The sequence below is a fragment of the Fundulus heteroclitus genome, chromosome 6 (assembly GCF_011125445.2).
Source record: "Fundulus heteroclitus isolate FHET01 chromosome 6, MU-UCD_Fhet_4.1, whole genome shotgun sequence".
In the NCBI taxonomy this organism is placed as follows: domain Eukaryota; kingdom Metazoa; phylum Chordata; class Actinopteri; order Cyprinodontiformes; family Fundulidae; genus Fundulus; species Fundulus heteroclitus.
In genome coordinates, this window is record NC_046366.1 from 28,856,139 (window position 1) to 28,875,731 (window position 19,593).

General features: G+C 38.9%; 2 protein-coding genes across 3 annotated transcripts in view; one reads left to right on the top strand and one right to left on the bottom strand.

The window, feature by feature from the left end:
• The window catches only part of LOC105932266 (guanine nucleotide-binding protein G(olf) subunit alpha), an 89,361-nt gene extending 87,123 nt beyond the window's left edge, over window positions 1–2,238 (bottom strand). The window contains exon 1 of the mRNA XM_021320885.2: window positions 1,518–2,238. Within this exon, the coding sequence (XP_021176560.2) occupies window positions 1,518–2,022 (505 nt within the window). The 5' untranslated portion in view covers window positions 2,023–2,238. The remainder of the gene's footprint in view (window positions 1–1,517) is intronic.
• Window positions 1–18,418, top strand: part of LOC105932232 (serine/threonine-protein kinase MAK) — a 41,062-nt gene extending 22,644 nt beyond the window's left edge. Inside the window, exons 2-15 of one of the 2 annotated variants that reach the window (XM_036138515.1) lie at window positions 4,043–4,333; window positions 6,698–6,752; window positions 7,790–7,911; window positions 8,188–8,270; window positions 8,511–8,643; window positions 10,734–10,905; window positions 11,004–11,171; window positions 12,824–13,132; window positions 13,223–13,395; window positions 14,938–15,056; window positions 15,947–16,057; window positions 17,310–17,363; window positions 17,452–17,547; window positions 17,627–18,418. In XM_036138515.1, coding sequence (XP_035994408.1) covers window positions 4,233–4,333; window positions 6,698–6,752; window positions 7,790–7,911; window positions 8,188–8,270; window positions 8,511–8,643; window positions 10,734–10,905; window positions 11,004–11,171; window positions 12,824–13,132; window positions 13,223–13,395; window positions 14,938–15,056; window positions 15,947–16,057; window positions 17,310–17,363; window positions 17,452–17,547; window positions 17,627–17,772 — 1,842 coding nt within the window. In that variant the 5' untranslated portion in view covers window positions 4,043–4,232 and the 3' untranslated portion in view covers window positions 17,773–18,418. Of the gene's footprint in view, window positions 1–4,042; window positions 4,334–6,697; window positions 6,753–7,789; window positions 7,912–8,187; window positions 8,271–8,510; window positions 8,644–10,733; window positions 10,906–11,003; window positions 11,172–12,823; window positions 13,133–13,222; window positions 13,396–14,937; window positions 15,057–15,946; window positions 16,058–17,309; window positions 17,364–17,451; window positions 17,548–17,626 lie in introns of those variants that run through there. The other variant, XM_036138516.1, reaches the window with a different exon arrangement.
• The last annotated feature ends 1,175 nt before the right edge of the window (window positions 18,419–19,593 follow it).

Consider the following 19,593-nt stretch of genomic DNA (forward strand, 5'->3'; position numbering starts at 1 on the left):
TATTTGACCTTTTCACTATTTTGATGACTGCACAGTTTTTGGTTGCTATACTCATCAGGCCTTTTTAGGTACGAGACAGTCTGATGTTTCCGACTAACCGCATGTCAATTCAATAAATCGCCTGGTGGACGGACGTTTTGCCCCGGCTTCGACAACCGAGCCTTTTTCAGCATTCTACCTGGTTTATTCTAAGGAAATGTAGTTATACGACTTTTTAAAATAATATCTACCAAGAGAAAGGTGCTTAAGAGTTATTTTGGTTTGATGAGGGATTATAATCTGTCCTATTTCATAAGATTCAACGGGCCTACATAGGATTGAAACCACAATAACTAGGAACAGAGGGAAATATAGATATTGATGTACAACGCGAACATGAAATTTGAGCATTTTTGTCTCTATCATCCATGAGAAAAATCTACCATGGGTACTGTAACTGCATAGGTACAGTAGGGTTCGTTTACAGGAATAAAAAGGTTACTAAATGAAGGCAGAAATTGGCAATGGAGATAAAAGACCTAATTCTGTCATCTGTTTCACCTTTTAGTGGTCATAATGTTATGCCTGACCAGTTGCATATTGATTCATAACACAACTCATATACACATATCAGCCTTCCTGTTCTCTGCTGGACCCAGATGGAAAGTTCATATCCAAACGTTTTATCCCCAATGAGGATCATAAACTGAACTTGCATTACAATAAACTTAGATCAGTTGTATTGCCTGGACCCGCATTTGAACACTGCATAAACGGATCTAAAAATAAGTAAAATGTTCTTAAAGTTAGTGTATCTATCCTTGATTTGAGCAGGTAAATAAGATTATGTGCCAATGGAATGAGTATTTTGACCCCTAAAATAAGATAATTAGACATCCTGCACTTGAAATAAGATGATTGAGATTGATTGTTCTTATTTTAAGTGCAAAAATCTTATTCCATTGGCAAATCATCTTATTTACCTGCTCAAATAAAGGACAACTACACTCATTTTAAGAACATTTCACTTATTTCTAGTTCTGTTTTTGCAGTGAATCTGCTCTAGACGATCGGTTAATTGGATTGATTCAATTTTAAAACTTCCTGGACGCTATATGACAGGATCTGTTTGCCTCGCAAAGTGTCCTGAAGTGACATCCGTGGTTAATCGGCGCCACGTAAATTAAACTGAAATTCAATTTGAACGTGCGGTTGGTTTTTAGGATTTAATCCTCGCCCCCCCATTAAAATCGCAAACTACTATGCTTTGAGCCACATTTAAATAGGTTTACTACTAACACATGACACCCCACACTCTACAAAATAAATGGTTTGCAAGCGCAGTGTGGACCGGTCCAGTTGTCCTGGGGATGTGGTTCTGATCTGAAGTGATGGCCATCAGATGAGGCAACAGGCCTCGGCAGAGCTGAGCTGTGACATAATTCGTGGACAGGCCAGTGCGCCTTTTTTCTTTGCTATTAATAAAACACCTTCCCGGTCCAACAACAACAACAACAGCAGAGAGGGGAACAACCTACCGAGCAGCAGCAGCCGATGCGTCTGTTTATACTCTCGCTTGAGCTCCCTCAGCGCCCTGTCAATGCTTCTACTGACTTTCTTCGCCTCCTTCTCGGCCTCCTTCTCCTCCACCAGCAGTTTGTCCCAGTGTTTCTGCTTCTGGGTGCTTGTTTTTTGCAGCAGCTGCAAGCGTCGGCTGCGCTCCTTCCCCGAGCCCTTGCCGCCGCCGCTGCCTCCTCCGCCGCCCCCGTTTTGTATAAGCACCCCGTCTGTCCCGGTGTCCCCGCGGCGGTGGTCCCTGGCCGGGTCCCCGGGGCGCACCAGGCCTCCGCCGCCGCCGCTGCTGCCACCGCCGCGTAGCGATGAAGTCTCCCCGCATCCCCCGGTGTCCTCCTGGCGAGCCGCCGCGGCGCGGCTCGGCACGGCGGCGGCGTCCGGAGGCTGGTCCGAGTCCGAGGTAGCGTTGGAGATAGAGCCGCTCAGGTCCCCGAAGAGCCGGGGACGCAAACTGTAGCACAGCCCCATGTTGAAACCAATATTTGTCTGTGAATGTGATTTTTCATAAATCAAAATATCGGGCGGGGATTAAAGAAAATCGCAGATGCGCCACCGAGCACCTAACGAGCCATCGTCACATTGGAGCTCCAGCGGTGCGATTTAAATCCGAATCCGAGGCGAAAACGTGAATGAATTATGCTCCGACATTTGCTATATGTCATCTTGCATTTTTCCCCCAGTCAGCCTTCGCTTCGTAGATAGTGGATCACCTGATCCGTCAGTGGACACTGCGGGTCCACCTTACCGTAAGTAACCGAGTGCGCAGCGTTGGAGGAGCGCCGCCGCCGTCCGCTGCGCGCAAACACGGCCCACAATCTGGCTGCACAGTTCTTAGGTGCAATGCAAGAGGAGGTACGTCATGTTACTACAGTATGGCCATTTCCAGAATGCTGCCCATGATCTTCATTCCTCACATTTCATGCCTGCAGAGGGAGGTGTGCGCTTGCTCAGTGACAGAAAAATGTAAATATTTGTTTAAAACGCCACATTTCTCTCAGTTAGATCTGCGCGTCCTGCAATATTTTGGTCAGAGAAAGCTTGTTTTTAATATATAATTATAATTTAATTTGTGTGGTATTTTGTAAATTGTGTTGGAATGTAGTCATTATAGACTAAAAACGCTCTTCTACCCATACAATGAGTGTGTCATTTCAAGAAGCAGAATTTTATTATAGCCATTTGTTTATTCAAAGGTTCCCCAACACCAGGTAGCCACATTTTCACGTTCAACTATCTTTAACAGCAATCTCTTGAATATAGAATTAAAGGTTAATTAAAACAGACCACATATCCTGGATCTGTATGTTTTTTTTTAACAACCTTTAGGGTTAGAAAATATAAAAGTTCCTAAAATAAAAGCCACATACAGGAACTCGTGCAGTCATCAAAGTAAACCACTAGGGGGAGAACTTATAAAACCAAATCACAGATAAATGCTGCTTCTGTGAGATTTTTATGATGCTGTACCTACACTGGAGAGGAGTAAGCACACCCTAAATATGTAGAACCCACCTGGATGGGAAAAAAAATGCCATAAGATATGTAATCAAGATATTACAAAATGCTGGTCAAAATTACACTAAAATATGAACCCTAATAAACACCCAAGAGGAAATTTTGCTGTAGCATTCATTACACAGACAAACATTAGAGACAAATAAAAAGCTAACAAACCTTCAAGCAGAGGTGGGTAGAGCAGCCAAAAACTGTCCTTGAGTAAGACCAGCATTACTTCCAAACAATATTATAATAAAGTAAAAATAAGTTGCAATAAAACTACTCCAAGAAGTAATTTCTCTTTTCATTTACTCAAGTAAATGCAATTGTTTATGTAATCAGCTAGTTACTACCCACCCCAGACTTACTTACACACAAACTAAAATGAAAAGAAAGCTTACTTGTTTTCAGGGGTTTTGTCACATGTCTTCTTTTTATTTTCTAAAATAGGCCTATTTCTAAATTCAATAAAAAACTTATATTTTCAGGGCTGTTTAATTGAGTTTTGTTTATTATTATGCTTATTATTATTGTTTTTGCTAATATTCATTATCTTTATTTATTTTGTACCACCATATAAAAGCAATATTGCACTACAGCTAAAGAAAATAAGGAGATACGCCGGTAAAATTAGAAGACTAAAAAGGATCAAATCAGACTCACCACATTTACAAAAATTATCATCAAAAACAATCATACTGCATCACTGTCAACCATTCAATCTTTGTCATAAAAATCTAAAAACAAGAAGCTAAATGTGCGTCCTCCAAGAGTTTCAGTGCTTTGCTGTTCACTTGATTTGATTTATTTTAACATAATTAAATCTATCAATGATCCATTGCTGTTTATTAATTTATGCATACTATGGCTTATTAGACAATTAAGGCTTGAGCTGGAATACATGTCTGATTGTGGTTTTACTTTCTGGCACACTTTGTTGATCACATGACGCCGCTAATCCACTTGGCCTCGCAACCCCTTCCTCTCCCAGGACAGCGGGGCAGGATCCAGACTGCTTCCCTTTTCCACCAGGTAAACATTTGCTCCGCATCAGTGATCCACAGGTGAACCGGATATTTTGAACCCGGGTTTCTGCGGGGAAAGCCTCGCTGACCGAAGAAACCGAGCGCTTCCACTGACCAACTGTTGGAGCTTGAGGGAGTGCCAGAGCTCGTTGGACCATGAACCGATACACCATGCTCAAGCAGCTCGGGGACGGCACGTATGGCAGCGTGCTGCTGGGCAGGAGCAATGGTACCGGGGAACTGGTGGCCATCAAGAGGTGAGGAGAACCCAAGAGAACATGCCAAAGACACACTGTGTTGTTCTGTCTGAGAGCGCTAAGCTGATTAAAACCGAGTGCCACTGCAGAACGCTCCCAGGCTCTTCAATGAAAAGTGGATAAAGATCCATGAAAGAGAGCAGGTAGTCTTGTTTTGAGTCAAAACTGTCCTGCTAGTGTGGCGAACAAATACTTTTTTTTTCTTAAATGTGCATGTACAGACAAAATAATATGAAAAGAAAATTCAAACAAATAAAGGACACAGGAAATACTTTTAAATGCATGTTATATTGTAAGACATGGGGGTTGCAGAGCATTATGCCAACAAAGGACCACATGTTGAAACACAAAACAGCCTTCCAGGCATCTGTGCTGCAAGGCCTGTTCAGGTCTATTCGTCCACTCCCAGTCACGTTTGTAAGATAAACCCTCCGTGTTTGGTTAACAATGGTATTATTCAGTAGAGAGGTCATCCTCGGTCCCTCTGTGGTGTAAAGGAGTCTGCATCTTTGACACGGGGGACCCAGGTTTGAATCCCGGCTGTGTAAAGTAGGGCATCCGGCACAAACGCTCTGCCAAGTCTTTGTTCAAGCTTATATAACTGCGGTGGTGACCCCTGAACAAGGGAGCAGCCAACAGGACTCACAGTGGAGAGCTCATCCTGTCTGTAAAGTAACGCTTTTTAGTCGCAATGTTTAAAAATGTCAGGCTCAGTCAAAAAGAGACAATATTAAGGAAACGGTGTAATTTAACCCGAAAAATTAAAGCTGTGGTTTATTTTGATCGAAAAAGTCTTTAGATGAACTCACTTAATGTATGCCCAGATAGAAATTGTCAAAGTATTTGTGCAATTCTCTGTGTATTTCTCTGTATTAAATACAAAAGAGGTGACTGTGGATCAGTGGGTAGAGCTGTTGTCTTACAATTGAAAGATTCTGGGTTCCATTCCAGCTTCCTCCTTACACATGTTGACCTACCCCCAAGTTGCTGACTGATCTGCATATTGGTGTATGAATGTCTTAGTGAATTCAATTCAATTTTATTTATATGGTGCCAGCAGGTTGCACCAAGTTTTGACAAGCAGCATTCACTCCTCCTGAAAGAGCGTAGAGCCACAGGGACAGTTGTCTGCATTGTTGACAGCTTTGCAGCAATTCCTCATACTGAGCATGCATGAAGCGACAGTGGAGAGGAAAACTCCCCGTTAAAGGCAAGGAAAACCTCCAGCAGAACCAGAACCAGTGAGAACGGTCATCTGCCTCGACCCACTGAGGGTTAGAGAAGACAGAGCAGAGACACAAAAAGCACAGAAGCACACATTGATCCAGGAATCCTTTCTATGTTATACGGTAATAGTGGATAATCTGCTTCCCATGGATGATTTCACAGCTAACGGAACGCCAGACCAGGTGTACCTTATATGAAGTTGGAAAAAGACAAGAGAACAAAAAGTTAAAAGTTGAAATAACAAACGATGCAAATTGGAGAACAGTAGGAGAACTCAGCAGAGTCAGAGAAATAGACCTTGATGTCCTCCAGTAGCCTATCCCATTCTACTTTTAGAGACTCTAGGAACCACCAGCAGACCTGCAGTCTGAGAGCGAAGTGCTCTGTTAGGAACATACGGGGTAATCAGAGCTCTGATATATGATGGAGCTTGATTATTAAGGGCTTTATACGTTAGACGAAGAATTTTAAATTCTATTCTTGATTTAACAGGAAGCCAATGAAATGAAGCTAAAATAGGATAAATATTTTCTCTCTTGAGTTAAGAGCTATACTGTAATGAACTTTGAGGAGTCATGACTAGAAAAATGTATAATGTCAGACTATTTTTTTTTTTTTACTCTTGTAAAATGTCCACTTCTTACTTTGTTTTTGTCTGTTTTTTTTTACTTCTCCTTCTCATGCTCCAATTTGTCCCACATTAAAGGACAGCCCTGACATAGATGAGATACATGGAAATAAATAAATAGATTAGAACATTATCAATAAATCTATTTGTTTCAGTAACACAATTAACAAAGGTAAACACATTATAAAGATTAATTACTCACAGACTGATGTTTTAAAGCCCTTATTTCTGTTAACAATCATAAATTTAATTTTTTTTATTTTTTGCTTACGTATAATAAAAACACGATATGTAAGATTAGCAAATGACATCAATCCCATACTAAACACATTTTTAACATAGAAATGTATTTGGTGCAGTCAATTAACAGACAATGAACTACCTTACTTGTTGTGTTGCACCAAAGTGGTTTCTGTAACTGGTAACTTTATGACCTTTTGTAGTGACATTATAATCAGGACTAGATATCTGACTATAAATACACTTTACCCTCATTTATTTCCTAACAGGATGAAGAAGAAGTTTTATTCTTGGGATGAGTGCTTGAATCTCAGAGAGGTTAAGGTAAGTGAATATGTCAGCAGGAGTTTGGGTTAAATAACAGATTTCTACTTTTCATACTCCCACAAATATTTGGTTGTATGTCCCTGAGCCAGCTGCCCTTCGTCCACGTCCTTTGTGCGGCCGCCGTCAATAAGCTATAACCCATAAACTCTGCACAACATTCGCATATTTGCACATTTTGCATCATTGCATCTCCATCTAGCATTACAAATGCTGCCGAACTCTTAGTTTTTAAATGCATTCTTGCACAAATGCCCTTTGCAAAATCAAATTCTGTACATACAAAAGGTTTTAAAAATACTCACCTCTACACTGTGACTTCTGCTGCATTGTCTACATTTAAACTGTTTACTTTTAAATCACTGCTGCACCTTATACTGTAATTAATTTTACTGCAATTTGCAAGCTGTGTGCAACGAAATTTCATTCTGTACGCACTCTGTTAATATAAAAATAACAAATAAAGTTGTCTAAGTCTAAGTCTAAGCTTCTGACCATTCCTCTCAGCTTCTAGGTTTTATTTTTCCACATAGACTCTGCTTTTAAGCACAGTCCGCAAGCTTCGAATGGGATTAAGATGGGAGCTTTAAGAAGGTCGGCCCAGAGGTCTGCTTTATCCAACCCCAAACCTGTGTTATTAATTATGCTGTTATAACACCCAGTTATCTCCAGGATTCAGCAGTTTGGCTTTTGAGTTGAAATGAGAGACGTTTTGGTTCTCCCCCATCTTTGTTTTTTCATCCACACGCACCCAGACCACGGGCGGTGAAGCTGTCCCACAGCACAATGCTGCCACCACCATGCCTGTTGTTGATGGGGCCTCTCTTTGCAGTAGGGGGTTCTGGGAAATGTATTACTTATATTTTAAACTTCTTCAAGGTACACAATGAAAATAAACCTAAATTACAAAACAAAATCAACGTGTTTGTGAAAGTTACTCAAAACTTTACGGTTCGTTCAGCGTTTTTAATCAAGTATGTAGACTGATTGTGATTCTGTTGTTTGTGTTTCCTGTAATCCTCCCTCCTCGTCAACAGTCACTGAAGAAGCTGAATCATGCCAATGTGGTGAAACTGAAGGAAGTGATCAGGGAAAATGACCACCTCTACTTTGTCTTTGAGTACATGAGAGAAAACCTCTATCAGTTCATGAATGAAAGGTAAGAGTCATTCAGACTTTCATCAAACCACTGGATGTGTGCTTAATTACATTTAACGCAAGGTTTTGTGGGATTACATCATCATCTGTGCTTTTTTTTTTAATGCATGGGAAATATTTATCTCTGTTTTGGTCAGAAACAAGACATTCAGATAATGCATACATTTATTAATGAGAATAAGACAAGCAAAGAGAACCTCTGCCATATTTCCCCTAGTCCAAAAACCTTCTTCAATCTTGTTTTCCCCTCTTTTTGTGGCTGCCATGCACCTCCCAGAGAAGAAAGGATGTTTTCTGAAAATGAGATAAGGAACATTCTGTTCCAGGTTTTATCTGGGTTAGCATTTGTGCATAAGCACGGTAAGACACTCCTCTCTTCGTCTTCTCTTTTCCAGTCTATGTGAAGACTCGCTTTGGCTGTGCAGGTCAAAATATGTGTTGTTCATGAGCTGAGAGTTATACTTTTGGGTGATTTTAGTGACATCGGCTGTAGAAAAAAAAGTAGAATGAAAAAAAAAAGGCCACAGCAGAAAATGATGTATATTGGTGCACTTATATATCTGAGCAGGGGTTCAATTGAGTACCTCTGTTTTTTTTTAGGGTATTTCCATCGGGACTTAAAACCAGAGAACCTGCTCTGCATGGGCCCGGAGCTCGTCAAGATTGCAGATTTTGGACTAGCAAGAGAAATCCGCTCACAGCCGCCTTACACAGATTATGTGTCCACAAGATGGTGAGCCTGATTCTTGTAAATAAAACATTTCTCAGTTTCCAGTCCAGTAAATTCAGCCTGCATTGGTCAAACTACTTGATGCGTATGGACTTTGTTTGCTTTGTTCCCAAGGTGATGTCAATAGCAGGTGATTTTCAGAAGAATCACTTTGTGTTTTTGCCATTTTTTTTTTTTTTTTTTGCAGGTTGTTTCTTTCCTGAGATCAGTCTGACAGCTTTAATATACTACTCAAATTCCTAACCAAAATATATGTGTGTATATATATATATATATATATATATATATATATATATATATATATATATATATATATATATATATATATATATATATATGCATGTATTTATAAATCTTATATTTCATTAGGATTCTGTGTGATAGACTGAGGACCAACACAAAGTTGTGCATAACTGTAAAGTAAAAGGAAGGTCATAACATGGTTTTCAACTCTTTTTACAGATAAAGTTTACTTTCATTAATACATAAATGAAATCCAGTGCAACTAATTGCTTTCAGAATTCACCTAATTAGTAAATTGCCTTTGTTAATTTCATCTATTTAATCTGATTTATTTATTTTTGCCCCTGTTATTTAATCTCAGCGTAAATCCAGCTGTTCTGTGAAGGCCTCACAGGTGTGAGAATGTCGCTGAACAAACAACAAAAATGACGAGATGTTGAGTCATGCCAACCTTTTAACATCTCACGAGCTCTGATCTATCCATCATTTGAGAATGGAAAGAGCACAGCACAACTTTAAACCAACCAGAAAACCTGTTAGGAGTCTGCAAAGGGCAAGAGGCCGGGGAAGCGGTACCAAACATACAGCCAGAGCTACAATGGGACGGTTTACCTCAACTCCCAGGCAAAGTTCAGACCTAAAAGCAACTTGTTGTATACAAAACCACTCCATCCAATCCAAGCTTGAGATATTTTGCAAAAAAGAATCGGGACAAAAAAAAAATCAGTTTTTAAATGTGCAAAACTGGTACATAACCCACAAGAACTGCGTGCTGTGACCAAAATAAAAGGGCGTGTGAAGTTTTGATTCAAGATGGCGGAATATAAATCTACGTCACTCTTCTCAGATTTGCATTTGTTAAATGTTTTTGAAACGATGAATCATCTTCACCAGTATACGCTACTTTGTGTTGGTCCATCTCATAAAACTCCAATAACGTGAAATATAAATTGGTGTTTGTACTGTGACCCATTGTTAAAAAAAAAATCGGAGGGGTGTGGATCCTTTGAAATGCTAGTGGGAATGTGCCACTGAGCTATATTATACACTGGAGTGCTGATTTTGCAGAAAAACTGAAGTCACTGGCCGCCATCTTGCTACTCCCTACTCTCACAGAATCCCATAGGATTTGGTTTGCAACAAAAAGCAGTTTTCTGGCTGTGTGAAAACGTTTCACAGGTAATTCTACAGTCCGTGGATGTACTAACACTATCAACTACTAGGAAATTAGCTGCTGAAATATTTTACATGTTATTCATATTAAATATATATGTATAAATAAGTATGTATATATGTATATATATATATGTATACATATATGTAAATATAAGTTTTTGTATATTGTTATTTATATATTTATAAATGTTATATATATATATATATATATATATATATATATATATATATATATATATATATATATATATATATATATATATATTTAAATGAATAAAATGCAAAATATTTCAGCACATGACTTTCTCAGTACTTGATAGTTTTAGAACATAACATAAAAGTATATGGCATTTGACATTTTAAAAGTTTTAAGCCCCCACTGAACATGAGAAAATCCTCGTTATTCGATGCTGTAGCGCACATATTCCCTAGTTACTGGGGGAAATAGGGAGTACCAATATGGCAGCTGGTGGCTTCAAAGCGACTCGTTCTAACAGCGGGCGATTAGCACTCCAGTGTATAATATAGCTCAGTGGAATGTGCTAGCAAAATGAGCAAGAGCAAACATTCATACAGCAATATTAGGTCAGGGTTGGTTTTCTGTTATAATCAAGGTAAATTGATAAAATCTGATTGAGATCTCCATAAACTCCTCTGTGTTTGCTACATTACAGGTACAGAGCCCCAGAGGTTTTGCTGAAGTCCAGCTCCTACAGCTCCCCCATCGACATTTGGGCTGTGGGCTGCATCATGTTTGAGCTGTACACACTGAGGCCTCTTTTCCCAGGAAACAGCGAGGTGGACGAGATATTCAAGATCTGCCAGGTGCTGGGAACGCTGAAGAAGGTGAGGAGCCATGCATCACAAACGTTTCACTTATTTTCACGGTTTTCTTTCGTCACTTTTTAAAACTAAAACTGTACCACCGACTCTCCCCACATCAGTCGGACTGGCCAGAAGGCGTCAACCTGGCCTCCTCCATGAACTTCCGCTTCCCAAAGTGTCTCCCCACCAGCTTCAAATGCCTGATTCCCAACGCCAGCGGAGAGGCGATCGCACTGATGACCGCGTTACTGCAGTGGGACCCTGAGAAAAGGCCGAGTGCTGCTCAGGTAGGTTTAAAACTCATTGTGGTTTTCCTTTATAAACGCAGCCCTTTTACTATGGTTTATATCAAATTTAATTTTTGTTTTATCTATGAACTGCCACATCACATCTTGATTTGAACATTTCTCTCACTGGCTGAATGTTAAAATAAATATTCTATGTTAAATTTTCTGGTTGAACTGGACCAGAGGCTCTTAAATTGGGTCTTAAAATCCTGAGGGTACCAGTGTGCGCAGGCTGTGGTTTAAATAATCTGCAGTTAGTCTAAGATACTCACATTACTTATTTTATGCAGTGCTTTGCAAAAGTATTCACCCCTCTTGCCTTTTTACATATTTTTTCACATTCAACCTGTAATTTAAATGTTTCTAAATGTTATAGGTATCTGCACAAACTTATCTAAGATGGAGAAGTGAAATAAATAAATATATATATATATATATATATATATATATATATATATATATATATATATATATATATATATATATATATATATATACATATACATAGAGAGAGAGAGAGAGAAAAAGAATAAAAAATAAATCAAATAAAATTTATCTTGTGCATGTGTTAACCCCCTTTTGCTATGAAAGCCCTAAAAAAAGGTTCTAGTTTGTCACTTACCTTGAAAAGTCACATAGTGAAATGAAGTCCACCATCCCACAGTGACACATGGTGGTGGCAGCATCATGATGTGGGGATGTTTTTCAGCAGCAGGGACTGGGGAACTGGTCTGACTCGAGGGAAAGATGGATGGTGCTGAATACTAACCTGACCCTACCCAGATAGATATCGCTCCGCCTAGCTTCACTCACATCTGGGACATCTCCCATAGAGAGTTATTTCTTCAACCAATTTTATTGTCCAGCCAATCAGGACGCAGGGCTGGAGTTTCATAGATGTGACGTAGTGGAGAAGCGACCGTGAGACTGTTTTGATTCAGACAACAATGGCGGCTAGCATCAAGGAAGCAAGCGTTAACATTGATGCTGCTATTTCTTCCGTGTTGTCCAATCTACCTAATATTGTTTCATTAAAAGAACATCAGAGAACGCCTCTGAAGGCTTTTGTTGGTGGAAACCATGTTTTCGCCCTTCTCCCGACCGGATTTGGCAAGTTTTGTTTGAGCGGTTAGCGGTTAGCGCGAACCATGTTAAGAGGCCTTTAGTCCTCGACGCGGTCGGCCCGGGATCGACTCCGACCCGCGGCGCTTTGCCGCCTGTCTCCCCTCCTCTGTCAGCTCACTGTCAATAAAACGCGTGCCACTAGAGCCGCAAACACATTTAAAAAAAAAAAAAAAGTTTTGTTTTTTCCTGCGTCGCTCTCATCAGCGTCACGGGTTAGCTTCGGTGTGAGTGGTTGAAATAGCACGTCAATAAAGATGACAGACAAGTGGCTTATCCAATCATATGCAAGGATTGTTGATAAGGCCCAGCCTTCAATAAAGGCAATTCCTATGGAGAGGTCCCAGATGTATGTGAGTGGAGCTAGGCGGAGCGAAATCCATATAGCTAGGGTCAGGTTAGCTAAATACAGGGATGTACAGAGATTTAATGCATCAATTTATGTCAAAGTTGTCATTTTTGTGTTAAAACCTAAGCCTAAAAAGGATGGGATTTTATTTTGTGTTCTTTGCTTCGGTTGTATTTTCCAGGCTCTGAGGCATCCGTTCTTTCATGTCGGTCAAATCTTTGGGGCCCCTCTGAAGCACAGGCCTCCAGAAAACGTGTCTGAAGCGGCTGCAGAACCAAAGCCTCTGTCCCTCTGCAAGACGGACCAGGACTCCTCCAAGCTCAGCAAAACCCAAGCGGAGCAACAAAGCTACAGCCAGCGTCTCCGTCCGCCTCCCAAACCGATCCCGGTTCCTCAGGAAAACAGGAGGAGACTAACAGAGGAACAGCAGGAGCCCCTCAGTCTGGTGACAAACGTGCAGCCAAGCGTGCAAGCTGTAGGATCCACTGAGGTAAAAAAATTAAAACTTTCTAAAAGAAACAGGGAAAAAACTGACACCTCATTAACTTACATTATAATTATACGCAACGCTTATCTATAGGGAGCGGTCGCCGCAGGAATCGAGACCAGTGCATGTGGGGCTCGGGCAGGACGGCGACGATGGGGTCAGACCTCTTTCCAGTCGGTCAGCGGGGATGATGGAGATGCTGGAGGCTCCATCTCCAAAAAACCCACCATCACCTCGCTGAGGAGCAGGAATAAACCCATCGATCTGTAACATAACGTCACTTTTTTAATTCTTTAACTTTGATCTATGTCTGAACAGTGCCATGTAAAACTATTCATGCCACACCGGATCGTTTCCCAGTGTTTTTCACATGGCAGCTACAAACTTCAGTGTTCATTGTTTCTTCTTTCTAGAAAAGCTCAGTCAGGTTAGATTAGAGTGAGATCATCTGTGAACATAAATTTTCTCCCCTCAGATTACCAGTTTATTCAGGCCTAGGCTTTGACTAGGCCATTCTAACACACAAAAATTATGTAATCTAAGCCAGGCATTTCAGTCCAGAGAATCGTTTTAGTCATCATTTCAGCTAAATAAAACTAGTGTAGAGCTGCAAATGTTACATGACTTTTTTTAAAGGGGGCTAAATACAAATGCATACTTTGTTTTACAAGTTTTAAACCAGGTATGTTCTTTTGACAATTATTTTTCTGTCTTTGAAATGTAGTGATTTGGGGGGAAAAAAATTATATTTTGACTGACATGTTAAAATCTTCTTAAAATTGAAAATTTGAAGTACAGCATAAATTATGGAACTTTTTTATTATCCACATTGTTTTTCTTTCATTCTGGTTTCAAAGTAACACCCGGCGACTTCTGGATTTATTTATTTCAGACACGCAAGTATACAATAAATGACAATATATGTCCTTGTAATATAAATAAATAAATAAATAAATAAAAACAGACTGAAAAAGGGTCCATAGGCAGAAGCAATAAGCTTATAATGCCCACCCTCCAAAACCAATTTACATTGGACTAGAAGAGAAAAAAAGAGATGACTACCTTTTACAACACAAAGCCAAAATATGATTTTAGAAAAGAAAAAAATATTCTACAGTAACAACATTTTGAAAAAAAGGTAATACACCCAATATCTTACTGCTATTAATTACATTCAAATGATTCATAATGTCTAATCACATTATTCTTAAATATGTTTTTAAACCTTATTAATGTTTTACAGTCTTTTAGCTCCTGGTCTAGTTTGTTCCATACATCAACCCCGACAAAAGAAATACAATGTTGTTTTACATTTGTTCTTGCTTTTGGTTTTCTAAACATTTTATACCCTCTAAGATCATAAGCACCGTCTACTTTGTACATGAATTGAGCAGTTTTAAAGTCAAGCAAATCTTTAAATTTGAATGTTTTTAAATTAACAAAAAGTTGATTTGTATGCTCTCTATAATCTGCTTTATTTACAAGTCGAATAGCTCTCTTTGGACTTATCCTCAGTACCAGAGTTTGGTGCACGCATTCATTGATTTTAGCTAAATACACCTATTGTTTTTAAAGAGAAACCCATATCCTGTTGTTTTTGTTCTTGTCCTTTTATATTTTAAATGAACACTTATTTCTAAATCTATTATGTTTTAGCTATTCCAATACAGTCAGATGACCTTTCAACGCATGAAGTTTTATTTCATTTTCCTCACTTCACTTAAACCCCGTTTCTAAACCCGCTTTGTACAATTGATTTGACTCTTAATTAAAAGTTTTTCTCTTCTTTTTGATTTGATTTTGTCCAGATTTTCAGGGTCAAAGAGCAACGTAGGAGTAAATCTACAGAGCAGCACGAGGCTGAACAGAGCGCACCCGGCTAAGTCTGCCAAGCAACACTACCTCTGCCAGTCCAGATACATGCCAGGCGAGAACGAACGGATATGTTTTTATGCATTTTCTAACGTTCATAAAAGCACTTACATTTGTCTGTTATTTTTCCACGACAGCCATGGAAAGAAAACATTAATACAAGGCCTAAAGTTAAAAGATTGATAACTGGGAATCTTATGTCATGCGTCACATGTATACTTCTCAAATAATGTGATAAATTCTAAATAAAACATAGCAGTTCACTCATTTTCTTGTAGTTATGTTGGATATTTGCTTTTAATTAATATTCTGCATAAAAATGACTTAATTAATAAAAATGACTAAAAACTAAAAACCAAAAAGGTTGATCCACATCTGATGTTTTAACTCTAACTGTGATTCTAATTGCTTATAAATTGATGACTTGCAATATGTTTTTAATGAACTTACAATACATCCATACAGTAATATGAGGCCACACCTGTATTTAAGATTTCTTCTTCTTGATTTTGTGTGTTTTCTCCCTTTTAATCATCTTTTTATTTATTTTTTATTAAAACAGTTGCTAACAAATGCTGAAATACTATTGTTAGAAATACGTCTTAACAACTGCATATACCTATGTGCTTTAGTTAGGCAACATGTTAGCATTTTCTCTGTTAGCATTTTAAGTTAATGATTTAGTGTAAGCTCGTAGAAGTATTGAGAACAGTTATTCACTGTATGCCATGCACCCTAACCTTTTGATGAACATTTTAACTTACCATTGTATTTAACGCTAATTATATTTTATATTTCACTATTACCACAGTCGATATTTAGACAGCAGGATATAATTAGCTAAAAAGGATCGCCTGATGACAGGAAAACACCACACATTATTGAAGTCAACATCTCTGTTGGCATTTGGATACATTATGTTCATTCTCAGGTGTTTTTTTCCAGGTGTAAATCCAAGAAGTTTCTATTCTTCTGTGGGAGGTCAAGCTGCAGGCAGGAAGCAGAACTGCTCCATCTTAACAAGAAGACAAGACGCACACTTTCATCTGGCTAAAGGTAAGGAACAGCTATCCTTTCATCTGTTACAAAAGACAACAAAAAAGCTCTTATTCTGCTGTGTGTGAACGACACAGTCTTTGAGGGTAATTTTTGAATTTTATGTGAAAGTCCAACACAAAGCAATGCATAATTGAGAAGTGGAAGGACGATGATAGGTGGTTTTCAAAGATTTGTGTAAAAAAAAAATTAAAGTTCTCCACAATTTAAGGTTAAGGTATTTCTAAGACATGAACATGCTTCGATCTACATGGTTCCACTGTAGCGCTGGCTGTATGTTTAGGTTCATTATTTTGCCCAAATCTCAAGTCTTTTGCAGACTTTACGCAGGTTTTCTGCCATAAATCTCCATCAACTGACCAGCTTCCCCGTTACTGCTGAATAGAAGCATTCCCATAGCATGATGGTTCCCCTACCATGCGTGACATGCAGAATGGGTGTATTTATACTAAGATTGCATTAGATTTAATTTAAGGGTATCATAATAAAGGGGGTGGAGAGATTATTATACACTAATAACATTTTTATTTGTAAAAAAAAAAAAAAAAAAAAATCTTCAGAACTATTTATCCTTTTCCTTGAACATCATAATTATGCACCATCTCTTAAAATCCACAAAATATCAGTTTGTTCCTACTACAGGACAAAATGGTAAAAAGTTCAAGGGGTGCACTGCAAAAAAGGAAACTAAAAGTAAGTAAAATGTTCTTGAAACAAGTGTATTTGTCCTCGATTTGAGCAGGTAAATAAGATTATCCGCCAATGGAATGAGTATTTGACCCCTAAAATAGGATAATTAGATATACTGCACTTGAAATAAGATGATGGAGATGAGTTGTTCCTATTTTAAGTGCATAAATATTATTCCATTAGGAGATCATTTAAACTTTCCTGCTCAAATCAAGGACAAATACACTCATTTCAAGAAAATTTTACTTACTTTTAGTTCTCTTTTTGCAGTGAAATACTTTGCCATCACAGCTGTCGTTTAACATGTTGGCCAACACAAAATCTGCATTTAAGAATTTGGCTACACAATAATGGTTTTCTCCTTGGTTAAGCATTAAGTGAACCATTTTCTCCTCTTATCTTTCTGTAATTTTAAGCGCCATTCTTTCTCAAAATGTACATAAGCAACCTCTGAGAGAAAGGGGGTCAGAAACTTGTCAGGTTTCAAAGGGTTCATCTGAATTTTTGGTAAAGATTGTCAAGTTAACCATAAACTTAAACCTGATTTTCTATGTTTTTCCAGATTTTTTCCCGACCAGCCCCAAGTCGTTTGTTTCACCATCGCATCAAACAGTGGGTAAGGGTTTTGTTGATAAAACTAAGGTTATAAATATGTTATATTTAACTTTTTTTTTTTAACCTCTATCCTTTTGCTCACGCTTTAGTGGATCTGTCATCCGCTGCCGATCTGAGGACGGACTATAAAATCAAAACCTCTAAAAGCAGGCCGCATCTAAACCAGGCGCCACCTTCTAATGAAGGTACAAACCACCGGCGGTGAAGACAGCGCTTCCTCTGACTTTTGCATTTAGTTTTACCTTCTGTTTGCTGTTTATTTAGAGTTGGGGGGATGGAGGAGTAGGTCTCTGCATCCTCAGATACCGGCGCCCAGCGGCACAGGAACGCCGGGCCTCTCCAGGAACACAAGCCTTCAGCCGGTGCACGGACGAGTGGACTGGACCGCCAAATATGGAGGCAACCGATAGCCCAGCAGCGAGCGGCGCCCACACAGAGACCTTGTGGTTGAGCTTTTTTTTTTTAATTTTCTACCAATTTGTAGCTATGCAGTTATGGTAGAACGTAAGTCCTCCCTCTTTCAGTTCTGGAGTTATTTTTGGAGAAATTATCTTGATCAGGTTATATGAAAAAAAAAAAAACACAGTCATTAAAAGCAAATGAAAATTAACAAACCTAATGTGTGAGAAAGTAAGTAAATTCCATGTTTCGTTAACATTTTCTTTTCCAGTTTGACTAATAGTTTCTAATGGTTATGGAAAACTTGTGTCCCACTCTTTTACACAGGCGTTTTACACATTTAACCCTTGAAGGCCAAAGTATTTATGTACAAGTAAAGCTCCAAAAATTAGAATATAAATCTACTGTCTATTTTTTTTTTCTTTAGTGACTCGGTTCAGAAACTGAAACTCATATTATACTGATTCATTACACACAGATTAAACTATATAAAGCCGATATTTCTGGTAAATTTTGATGACAATTGGTCACAGATAATTAAAACACCAAATTTAGTGTCTCGGAAAATCAGACCATTACATCAGATCCAAAAGAAAAAGATATTTTAAGCAGGAATGTGAGACTTTGTATTTGTGATTCTATGCACCCACACTGCAAAAACGGACCTAAAAATAAGTAAAATGTTCTTAAAATGTGTGTTTTTGTCCTACATTTGAGCAGGTAAATAAGATTATCTGCCAATGGAATGAGTGTTTGGACCCCTAAAGTAAGATAATTAGATATACTGCACTTGAAATAAGATGATGGAGATGAGTTGTTCCTATTATAAGTGCAAAACTCTACTTCCATTGGCAGATAATCTTATTTACCCGCTCAAATCAAGGACAAATACACTCATTTTAAGAAAATCTTACTAATTTTTAGTTCCGTTTTTGCAGTGCAATCCTCTTGAATTACTGCTTCAATGCGCCGTGGCATAGAGGCGATCAGCCTGCGGAGCTGAGTAGATGTAATGGAAGCCCAGATTGCTCCGATCGCTGCCTTTGGGTCATCTGCCTCGTTTGGGCTGGTGTCTCTCATCTTCCTCTTGACACCAGAACAGAGATTCTCTATGCCGGCGTTCAGGTCAGGGACGTTTGCTGGCCGATCAAGAACAGGAACACCATGGTCACTGAACCAGGTTTAAGGTGCGTTTGGCAGCGTGGTCAGGAGGCAACAAGTTCTGCTGGAAAAGAAAATCAGCCTCTCCACTTAGGGTGTCTGCATTGGGAAACATGAAGTGCTCTAGAACTTCCTGGCAGACGGCTGCGATGACTGTGGACTTCAGAAAACACACAGTGGACCTTCACCGGCAGATGACATCACTGACCGGGGAAACTTCACACTGGACTTCCAGCAACGTGGCTTATCTGGGTCTCCGCTCTTCCTCCAGGCTCTGGGAGCTTGATTTAACTGCAAACTTGACTTTTGTCAGAAAAGAGGACTTTGCACTAAAAGAACTGTCCAGTTCTTTTAGCGCTTAGCCCAGGTAAAACACCTCTGACGTCTGTGGTTCTGGAGCGGCTGCTGTCGTCTGTGTAGAGTCTCTGGATCCCTTCCATCCTATCCCATACCGTCTGTTGCTTTTACAGCTTCCATTATTTCAGTCCTGTCTACTATTGCCATAAATGGGGCTTCTAACACGAATAAACTCTTTAATCAGGTCAGTTTAATCAGCAGCATGCTGTTAGCAAAGATATAGTTAGTTTTTCTCTAACAACTTTTTTTATTATTATTTTAGCATAATCTCTCTTTAATACATTTTTATAAATTACTTGTTTTTGTTCATTTGA